The sequence below is a fragment of the Capsicum annuum genome, chromosome 5 (genome assembly GCF_002878395.1).
Source record: "Capsicum annuum cultivar UCD-10X-F1 chromosome 5, UCD10Xv1.1, whole genome shotgun sequence".
Lineage (NCBI taxonomy): Eukaryota > Viridiplantae > Streptophyta > Magnoliopsida > Solanales > Solanaceae > Capsicum > Capsicum annuum.
The window spans coordinates 16606061-16617971 of record NC_061115.1 but is presented as its reverse complement, the minus strand read 5'-3'; the positions used below and the strand labels follow the sequence as shown (position 1 = coordinate 16617971).

Genomic DNA, 11911 nt, shown 5'->3' with positions numbered 1-11911 from the left:
TTCCACATTAGGTTAAAGCACTTTTTGCACAAAAAAATCAACTTTCTTCATTGTCATCTTATAATAAGATTAATGCATTACTTTTAGAACTAGAGATGTGGAGCAAAGATGGAGTAAGAATTATTTGAAATACGTAAATCTTAAATTATCACGAAATCTATAGCTCTTCTTATTTATTGAATTCACAATTTAATGTTTATTTTCATTAAAATTTTAATATAAATATAGGATCTAAGCAAAAGTTAGTTATTGAGTTCATCCAAAATCATAACTAATTCCATCCGTAAAGAGGAAAAATGATTAATTACTACCCCTTTGTTCTTAATTAAAAATCTTGAGTTTGATCGAGTTTGATCTTGAGTAAAATAGATATATTTTGCCCTAAATAATATCATAGAATTCCCACAAATTTACGAATATAGAAGCTTTTTGTAGAAAACATTTTTATTTCCTTACATGACATAAGTTTGAATTACTTAACGTGAATTCGAATTAACCGGATCAAGAATTTTCAAAAATATTAAATAGCCAATAAATTGAACAAAAAGAAACACTTATTAATTAGTTTTAGTCTAACCACTACAATAATGATAATGATTATTAATTCACTAAACGACGATGCAAAATCTTTGGTAAGGATATTGATATGCTTTTTTGGGGAGTTGATAATATCCCAATGTTTTAAAAGTAAATGATAGGACATTCCCTTTCTAATCCATAGTTTAATATTGAGATTATGATCTGTGTAATCATATTATATTAATTCCTAACAGAACAACAATGATTTGTAGGACCCTATATAAAATAGGGTTTTGCCTCAAATTCCTAGGACTTTTTTTTGTTTAATCAAAATTCCTGTTATGGTTCGGAATGGACTTTCTAATTTATGAGTATTTTACATGGCCCATTTATGTGGGCCTTTATTTATCTAATTTTTTGCTATAATTCTAGTGTTTGCAACACAAATTTTAGTATGATAGAAAATACAATGCAATGACAAATAAAATACGAAACAAGAAGAATTTTTGTTAATAAATCATATGGGTACAATTTTGTTCCTCTCTTGATTCTTCTTTATGAATTTTCATCATGATTCAAAGGTCTTAGTGGCGTATCTTTCGAGTGTAGGATGTCTTGAACCTCCAACTAATATTTTGATCACGAAGAACACCAGAAAACTCTGTAAAGGCGGTATTTAACGCCTTGATCTCTTTGCAAATATCCAAGAAATTTATGAGATATTCAAGATCTCTCTCTTCAAGTAAATATGCTGCGTATTTAGTGTTTAGATAGAATAGCCTCTAAAAACTCTAATTAAAAGTGAAATCTTCTCGTAAAGTCAGCAACAAACGTTACTGACCGGAAATATAAGTAGTCGTTGCTAGCACTTGAATTTCCCAAATCTCCCGTTATTTGTGCGTAGAAGATTTAACTTATATGCACCGACAATGTCCACTTCTTTCGGTGCTAAAAAGCATCTGAGGTATCTGAAGCACCTCATTATCTCATTTCATTATTTTGTTAGATCGAAATGTTTGGCTTTTCCTTCATGCCTTACTGGCCTTGTGATTAATGTTACTGTTTTTGGTTTTCCTTTGTTACATTCACATTAATTGGACATGAATTTACCGAATGATAGGTGTGGCAAAAGAGAAAGCATTAGTTGCAGGAAAGGACTCACAACTATCATAAAGCACCCCAAAAGGATTAGTTGCAGGAAAGGACTAATACCTACCATAAAGCACTCCACTCATCCATAAGTCCCTTACGAGTCGTTCGGTTTGACGTATAAGATATAATAATCTCCAAATTAATAACTTAACCAAACGACCTCTTAGATATAGGCATGAGAGGAGATTACTTTAACACGTTTCCAAATGAAGAGCAGCGCTTTCAAGAACATCGGCACAACATGAGGTGTGCTTGCCAAGCTCACAAGGATTGCCGCTTATGTACTCTGGGTGAATCCAATGAAGCCTTCTCGATGTAGTGCTTGGGGAGGGGTGGTCGGGGAAGGGGGGAGTTATGGATTTTTTCGCAAATATGATACTCCCTCCGTTTAAAAAAGAATGACCTACTTTAACTTGACACAAAGTTTAAGAAAATAAAGAAGACTTTTGAATCTTGTGGCCTTCAATTAAAATGCCCTTTAATTTCGTGGTCTTAAACATGCCACGTGGAAAGTTGAAATTAAAGTATTGTCAAAAAAAAAAGAAAGGGATCATTCTTTTTGAAACAGAATAAGAAGGAAAGTAGGTCATTCTTTTTTAAACGGAGGGAGTACAATTTTATCCAAGTTGGGTACTTCAATCATTACCATCCACCTGTGCCGTCTCACTGACACATGTTATTTCCAGATGGTAAATTACACTGCAAAATGGACTAGAGGGTCCCAATTGCAACGCATGAGAAACACAGATAAAACAGTGCTCTTTTCCTCTCTTTATGTCTGCTTCTCGCCACGCTTTAGCGGTGGAGAGTTGCAGAAACATTCGAAAGTAATATTACTAGCAGGGTAGTAATAGGTAGCGTCCTCTCGTAGTTGCATAAGCAAACAAGACTCAGCTCAAGCGTTCAGAGAAAAATATGTAGCTAAGAAATTCATCAACAAAACAATAACAAAGCCTACTCAAACCACTAGCATAATAGGCCTTAGAGAGAAAAATATGTAGCTAAGAAATTCATCAACAAAACAATAATGTCACATCAACTGCACAATGATCAAAATGATCAGCAGAATTCGCAATTGATGAAAGCATAAACAAAAAAACGAAAACTTTGGGCGTCCTGACGCAAAGCGTTCAGACCCAAATCTTGTAAATACTATCTGAGCTTTGTATAACACCTGTATCTATGTTTAAGAGATGAAACCTAACCCCCTTTACCTATGTATCATTTTCTCTTATCTACCCAACAACTCCTCCAACTTTGTCAAGCATGCTACACGCAGCAAGCAAGCAAGAAGCAAGAACCCAACTGACCATAAACCTGTACAATAATTAGAACAGAGAAATCATTAATGGTCGAACTCAATAAGAATTTAATTTGTATATACAAAATCAAAATACAAATTTGAAAGATTTATGTATATCAGCGAAAAATGTACGAGAGAGATGATAATTGAAGTGTATGATGATCAGAATATAGGACCTCAAATAGAGGTTCCAATAAACTGCATGAAATATTACCTAATTAATTACAAGACAAAGATCAAGAAGTTGTACCATTTCTTTTTATCAGAGAAAATATACTACATTGATGCTTTACAGCACTATGTAGATGTGGTGGTACGTACACATCAAGAAGGTGCAAAAGGCAAAAGTATACCCTATTTAACTAATAACTCTATTGAATCTAGCAAGAAGTGGAACTATTTTTCCAAAGACATTATATACTTTGACTATTTACAATATAATGGTACAATTTCAACTATTTTTCTCAAGCATCCAGAAGGGAGAAGGGAGATCAACAGAATAATGGAGGAGTCCCTAAAATTGAAAGGGAGACCCAGATATGATAAATTATTTAGACTTTGACCACTTCATTTCCATTGGAACAAAACATCAATCTGTTTTGTATTCCCTTAAGCCTCACCTACAGAAGTTCGAGTCTACTAGGAAAGAGCTTGTTCATATTCTCAGTTTGGACCTCTCTTGTATACTCCAGCTGTATTCAGTTTATTTGTTTGAACTAGACTACAACAACAAGAGCATCTCAAAGTGTCAAAATAAGTCTATCAAAAAAAAATCCTTGGATGGATTGGGTTGATTACATAGTCGTCATTGGGGTAGGGTGGGGGTCAACTTGAAAATGAAAATGATTTTGAGCTGGATGCTCAGCCCAAACTGACCCGCCTAATTTGACCCAAGAAAATTTTGGGCGGTCATGATCATTTTGTTTAATGATTCAACCAGCTTAACCTGCCCAAATTAGCCCAGCCCTCCCCTATTTGACACCGTAGAGCAACTATAGAACTTTCAAGTTCAATGATGAAATATCACTAAAAACATCATAAACCAAACACCAGCAGATGTACAAAATGAAGAAGAGACCAATAAGATGAGCAATCTTGATGTCTAAAGCTCACCAAAAGGCTTAAGTTGCAATAAATCTACCACATCCATAACCTTGGAAAAATACATGGGAAACTCAATCTTCTTCGGACGGTATAAAATTACCGAGATAACTTCATCTTTTCAACATTTTGTCCAATTTTTAAGATGTGGTCACCATCCTTTATTTCAAGTAATGGCATAATACACATTTTGATGGCTAAGCATTTTTACATGCACATAAAGACAAATGCAAATAATTTCTTAAGAATAGAACATCTATTATGCTCTAATAAATTTGTAGATGTACAGATTCTAACATGCAATGCTATATTAATTACCAGTTCTGCCACTGAAAGTTACCGAATAAAACATTCCACAAATAAATAAGTAGTTAAAAACCCATATATAGAGTAAGAAGGTTTGTCTCATTAATTTATAGTAGCTGCACTCACTTGACATATCTACGTATGTTGCTAACATTAATAGTTGGTCAATACATAGCATATAGGCATATATGGAAGTGATATAAATGTAGATCTAAAGAAACAGATCTGTTGTTAAACACATTTCCAATGAACCTTAAATATTAATCTGACTACTAGGTCATTTTTATAGCAAATGCCTCGATGGGTTCAAGTAAGGACCGGCTATACATCGTGAACATAGAAACGGATCTAAATAGAACCAACACATATAACTGAGCCCAACTGTTACAGAATTAGGCATAGCTGATCGAATGAAATGTCTCATGAACACAGTTAGGGAGATTCCAACTACCTAGTAAAATGAAGAACAACAGCTTAGTCACTAGCCTAGAGTTCCTTATATTTACCAGCCCTTTGGGAATTATATCATCACCTAAAAACCAGCTCCTTGGGAATTATATCAACACCTAAAAACCAGTCCCTTGGGAATTATATCAACATCTAAAAACCAGCCCTTTGGGAATTATATCAACACCTAAAGTCAAGTCGTTAAACTTCTATTCTGATCAGCAAATAATAACAAAAACAACATAATCGATGTAGTCCATCAAGTGAGGTCTCGGGGGAGGGGGTAGAGTGTACGCAGACCTTACCCCTATTTCAACAGAAAATAACAAACATAGCAGATAGCAATAGAACTAAAACTACAACAAGAAAATACAATAATCAAGGTACAAGAAACAACATATATTAATGGAAATCGAAGGACAAGAAACTAAAGGAGCAATACTATGACTACTAATATGACCGGACGGCAAAACAACACACGACTACCTATTAACCTTCTATCCTAGTTCATTTTGATCATCAAGTCAAGTATATAAATTCACGTCAAATGAACTAAACAAACACAACATATTCAAGAAGATCAAAGTTTTGTATATAAATACCTAATTCGAGTCCCTGTGCCGCTGTCCAAGAGACCCTGATCCTCCTCCCTGGCTAGAGGATGACGCTGATCCAAACATCCCAAATGGCCACGGCAGCGACACAGTAGCAAACCTCCTTCCAGAACCCGAACCACCACCACCACTTGCGTCCCCATCATTCTCCCTCTCCCTATTCTCGTACTCAGGATCATCGGTTGGCAACTCAAACCGACAAACCGGGCACGAGTTATGCAACTCAAGCCACGGAACAATGCAATCCTTATGATAAACATGTTTACAAGGCATCTGTTTCACAACTAACCCTAACTCAAAATCATCCTTACAAACTGCACACTGTGCCAATTCTGAACTAAGCATTTCTTCATCAACTATCACATCTGGTAACCCTTCCACCGCCGCCCTTGATGCCGGTGGCGTCCCGTATCGGTTCGGGTCATTTTCAGCCAAATGTTGGATCAACTCCTCCATCCCTGAACCTACGAAATAGTCCCCGAAATTCGCCGGCAACGGCATCCCACCACCAGTACCATTCCCGCCACCGTCGATAATGAATTCAAACGTAACACCATTAGCTCTACGAGCAGCTAAATGACCTTGAAGAAACGTAACCGGGTCAAAATCATCCGACCCGATTCGCGTTTCTCTTGCAGGGATTCGCGCGCCGCCGCCGCCGCCGTCGGAACCGGAATCGCTGCCCATGAAAATGTTACTCAACATGGAGGCAACCGGTTCGGGCAAGCGGGTTAGATTGGGGATCGGGTCAGGGTCTTCATATTCTTCGACAAAGTCACTGTTACAATCAGGGCAAATGAGATCGCCGGTGTCAGAAGGGGTAATGGTGACGGTGTGAGTACATTTGTGGCAGAAATAAAGGGCGGCGGTGGTGGCGGCGGCGCAGTCAGGGGCGGGGATTCCGGGGGCAGACATATTTGAGAAAAAAATGGAAATTATTATATGAAAGAATATAGGGCGAGTGAAGAGAATCAATCAACTAACTGTATGTATATTGAGAGAGAGTTGGCGGGGTTGGGTGGCGTAGGGTGGGGGTTGGGGATGGGGTGGGGGTTAAGTAGGTTTTTAACAAAAACAAAAAAGGAAAAGATATTACTATCTGTCTTTAAATTATGTGAAATTAAGGAGATATGTTTGTCATTAATACTTTTTTTTAAAAATATTTTGTGCCTTTAAATTATATGAAATTAAGGATATGTATTTGTCATTAATATTTTAAAAAATAAAAAATATTGTTTGTCTTTAAATTATGTAAAATTAAGGAGATATGTTTGTCATTAATATAAACGAAATAGTGTCTTTAAATAATGTGAAACTAAGGAGATATGTCTGTCAATAATAGTGAAAATGATTGAAAAAATATAGTTTGTCTTTAAATTATGTGAAGTTATGGAGATATTTTTGTCATTTATAATAAAAAAATAAAGAAAAATAATACTATAAATCTTTAAATTATGTGAAATAAAGGAGATATATTTGTTATTAATAGTTAAAAAAGAAAAGAAAAAAATAGTATGTTTCTTTAAATTATTTGAAATTAAGGAGATATGTTTGTAAGAAAAAAATACTGTGTATCTTTGAATTATGTGAAATTAAGGAGATATATTTCTCATTAATATCCAAAGAAAAAGAAAAAAATATTGTGTGTATTTAAATAATGTGAATTAAGGAGATATGTTTGTCATTTATAGTAAAAAAATAAAGAAAAAAATATTGTGTATCTTAAAATTATGTGAAATTAAGAAGATGTGCTTGTCATTAATACTAAAAAACAAAAGAAAAAATATTGTGTGTCTTTAAATTATTTGAAATTAAGGAGAAATGTTTGTCATTGATACTTAAAATAAAAAAAGAAAAAATATCCCGTGTCTTTAAATAATTATGTGAAATTAAGGAGATATGTTGGTCATTAATAGTAAAAAAAAAAAAAAAACTTAGTGTGTGTCTTTAAATTATGTGAAATTAAGGAGATATGTTGGTCATTAATAGTAAAAAAAGAAAAAAATAGTGTGTCTTTAAATTATGTGAAATTAACGAGATATGTTTGTCAATAATAGTGAAAAAATAAATAAAAAAATATTCTTTATCTTTAAATTATGTGAAATTAAGGAGATATATTTTTCATTTATAGTAAAAAAATAAAGAAAAAAATGCTGTGAAAAAAAAAAGTAAAATTAATGTGTATCTTTAAATTATATGAAATTAAGGAGATGTGTTTGTCAATAATAGTGAAAAAAAATAGAAAAAATATTGTTTGTCTTTAAATTATGTGAAATTAAGGAGATATATTTGTCATTTATTGTAAAAAAAAAAAAGAAAAAAATACTGTGAAAAAAAAAAGAAAATTAATGTGTATCTTTAAATTATATGAAATTAAGGAGATATGTTTGTCATTAATAGTAAAAAAATGAATAAATATTGTGTGTCTTTAAATTATGTGAAATTAAGGAGATATGTTTGTCATTAATATGATAGAAAAAGGAAACAATACTGTGTGCCTTTAAATTATGTTAAATTAAGGAGATATGTCTGTCATTAATACTTAAAAAATAAAAAATACTCTGTAAATTATGTGAAATTAAGGAGATATGTTTGTCATTAATACAAAAAAAAATATTGTGTGCCGTTAAATTATGTGAAATTAAGGAGATATGTTTGTCATTAATAAAAAAAAATAAATACTATGTGTCTTTTAAATTATGTGAAATTAAGGAGATATGTTTGTCATTATACTTTAGCACAAATATATTTGCAATAGTTGACCTAAATTAACTCTTATTTTAATGCGCTTTACTTCGATGTTCACTTTTACTTGTCACGTTTGCTTCTCGAGAGTTAGACGACATTGATTTTTATCAATATTTTAAAATATTTTTTTTTATTATCATCAAATGACAACTTATAGGATTTCACGAGTACTTTTCAAACATCTAAATTTAAATTGTAAAGTAATAAATTAATCTATTTCAATTTAACTTTGAAGTTTGTAATAGAGGAATAGAGGAAGTATGTTTTTCTTTTGCAACGTGTCTTTACAAAAATATATCTTGAAATTATGCAAAATTAAGAAGATATGTCTGTCATTAATACTTGAGAACAAATATATTTGTAATTTTAGATCTAATTTAACTCTTAGTTAAGGCGCCCGTCAGTTAACCAGCTAATTAAATACTCCCTACATTCCTTTATATTTGTCACGTTTCGTGTTTTAAGAGTCAAACTGCATGAATTTTTACCAATACTTTAAAATGTATTTTTTCATCATATTAATATGATGCAACTTTTAGCATTTTTCGTATAGTTTCTGAACATCTAAATTTTAAATCTAAAAGATTAAAATTAATCTATTTCAATTTTAGCTTCAAAGTTTAATCAAATTGACGTTCACAAAGCAAAATGTAGCAAGTAAAAATGAACGAAAAAATATGGGGGGGGGGGGGGGGGGGGGGCGCTTAAGTATGTTTTTAACCAAAAATATATGTCTTTAAATTATGTGAAATTAAGGAGATATGTTTGTCATTAATACTTTAACACAAATATATTTGCAATTTTGACCTAAATTAACTCTTATTTTATTGCGGCGCTTAAGTATGTTTTTAACCAAAAATATATGTCTTTAAATTATGTGAAATTAAGGAGATATGTTTGTCATTAATACTTTAGCACAAATATATTTGCAATTTTGACCTAAATTAACCCTTATTTTATTGCGCCCTACTTTTCTGTTCACTTTTACTTGTCATGATTCGCTTCTCGAGAGTCAGACGACATTAATTTTTACCAACGTTTTATTATTATCATCAAACAATAGCTTATAGGATTTTTCTTGTAGTTTTCAAACATCTAAATTTAAATTATGCAGTAATAAATTAATCTATTTTAACTTAACTTCAACAACAACAGCAACACCATACCCAGTGTATTCCCACCTAGTAGGGTCTGGGGAGGGTAGAGTGTACGTAGACCATACCACTACCTCAGGTGAAGTAGAGAGGTTGTTTCTGATAGACCCCTGGCTTAAAACCAATAACAGTATAGCAGACACAAAACATAAACGCATATAAACTTGTACATACAAAATAAATTAATAACACTAGCCATAAGATAATGCTAGAGCCACAAGATACTACTAAAAACTATATATCTGAAACCATAGACAGCACACCACCCACGATCAAGAAACTTCAGAAACAAATAAAGAATGCCCCCTACCATTATCGACTCACTCCCACCCCTACCCTTCTACCCAAATCCACATCCTTCACACCTTTCTATCAAGGGTCATGTTCTTCATAAGCTGTAACTACTCCATATCATGCCTAATCACCTCCCTCTAATATTTTTTTGGCCTACCTCTACCCTGCCTAAAATCATCCATAGCCAATGTCTCACACCTCCGCACTGGAGCATCAGAACCTTTCCTCATCACGGGCCCGAACCAACGTAACCTCACTTCTCACATCTTGTCCTCTACCGAAGTCACTTCCACCTTCTCCCAAATAATATCATTCCTCACTATATCTTTCCTGGTATGATCACACATCCATCGCAACATCCTCATCTTCGCTACCTTTAACTTTTAGAAGTGGGAGTTTTTAACTGGCCAACACTCCGCTCCATACAACATAGCCGGTCGGACTGTCACTTTGTAGAACTTACCTTTAAGCTTCGGGGGAACTTACTTATAACATAAAACTCTCGAAGCGAGCCTTTATTTCAACCACCCTGCCCAATACGATACGTGACATCCTTACCAATCTCCCCATTGCCTTGAATCATAGATCCCAGATACTTAGAACTCTCCCTCTTCTGAATGGCTTGAGACTCCATCTTCACAACCACATTCGCTTCCTGCTACACATCGCTAAACTTAAAATCCAAGTATTTTTTGTATTGGTCCTACTCAAACGTAATTCTTTAGACTCAAGGGTCTGTCTCTAAATCTCTAACTTATCATTAACTCTTCTCTGAGTCTCGTCAATCAATACCACATCATCAACAAAAAGCATACGCCAAGACACCCCCTCTTGAATATGACACGTCAAAATATCCATCACCAAGGCAAATAAAAAAGAGCTAAGAGTCAATCCCTGGTGCAACCCTATCAAGATCAAAAAGTGCTACGAATCTTCATCTACCACCCTCACACAAGTTTTCACATCATCATACATATCCTGAATTAACCTAACGTACACCATGGACACCCTCTAGCCTCCAAGCGCCTCCACAAAATTTCCCTGGGAACTCTGTTATATGCCTTCTCAAGATCAATAAACACCATGTGGAAGTCCCTTTTCCTCTCCCAAAATTGCTCCTCCTTACAAGATGAATGGCCTCAGTAGTCTAGTGACCTAGCATGAAACCGAACTGATTCTCAGAGATAGTCACAATCCTTCTCATTCTCAACTCTACCACCCTTTCCCAAACCTTCATAGTATGACTCAACAACCTAATCCCTCTATAGTTGTTGTAACTCTGGATGTCTCTCTTGTTCTTATACAATGGAATCATCGTACTCTATCTCCATGCTTCAGGCATCTTTGCTGCCCTAAAAATGATGTTAAACAACCTTGTCAACCACTCCAAACCTGCCCGTCAGTGTTCTTCCAAAAATCCACTTGGATCACATTTGGCCCTATCGCCCTACCCTGACGCATCCTACGAATAGCCCCCTTGACCTACTCAACCTCAATATGCCTACAATAACCATAATCGCGATGCTCTTCTGACTTCTCTAACTCTCCAAACACAAAATCTTTGTCCCCCTCGTCGTTCAAGAGTTTATGAAAATAGGACTGCCACCTCTTCCTAATGAGGGCATCCTTAACCAACACTGCTCCATCCTCTCCCTTGATACACTTCACTTGGTCAAGGTCCTGAGCCCTCCGCTCCCTAGCCTTGGCAAGCCTATACAACTTCTTATCCCTGTCTTTCTTCTCTAAAGCCACATACAAACTCTCAAAAGCTGTTGTCTTAGCCGCCGTAACCACTAACTTAGACTCTCTTCTAGCTACCTTATACTCCTCCTTATTCGTCTGCCTCTCCTCATTATCCTTGCTCTCAACCAACTTAGCATAATCCACCTTCTTACACTCCACCTTTCTTTTAACCTTTACATTCCACCACCAGTCCTCTCGATGCTTACCAGATTATCCTCTCGAGACACGCAACACCTCTCTAGAGGTCTCCCTAATGCAAATGGCGGTCTTCTTCTAAATACCATCCACATACCCTCTACTCTCCCAAGACCCCTACTCTTCAATGTCTCCCCCATCTCTAAAGCATTAGCTAAAGTCAAGCTACCCCACTTAATCCTAGGCTGAGCCTCCACACTTCTCTTCTTTTTGCCCTTATTGATTACTAAGTCCATCACCAATAACCTATATTGAGTCGAAAGATTCTCGCTAGGTATGACTTTACAATCCTTACATAGTGCTTTATGACCCTTCCTAAGGAGCAAAAAGTCAAT

General features: G+C 34.8%; 1 protein-coding gene across 1 annotated transcript; it reads right to left on the bottom strand.

Annotated features, from left to right (window-relative positions):
• Positions 1–2652: 2652 nt before the first annotated feature.
• Positions 2653–6556, bottom strand: LOC107863033 (E3 ubiquitin-protein ligase RING1-like). The gene is made up of 2 exons (XM_016708783.2): positions 5431–6556; positions 2653–2988 (listed from the first exon to the last, which is right to left on the bottom strand). The coding sequence occupies exon 1, from the start codon at positions 6355–6357 to the stop codon at positions 5431–5433; it is 927 nt and encodes a 308-aa protein (XP_016564269.2). The 5' UTR covers positions 6358–6556; the 3' UTR covers positions 2653–2988.
• Positions 6557–11911: the final 5355 nt, after the last annotated feature.

What these genes read in the sequence shown, in the direction of transcription:
- LOC107863033 (XM_016708783.2), bottom strand. Translation starts at nt 6,357, where the DNA reads ATGTCTGCCCCCGGAATCCCCGCCCCTGACTGCGCCGCCGCCACCACC.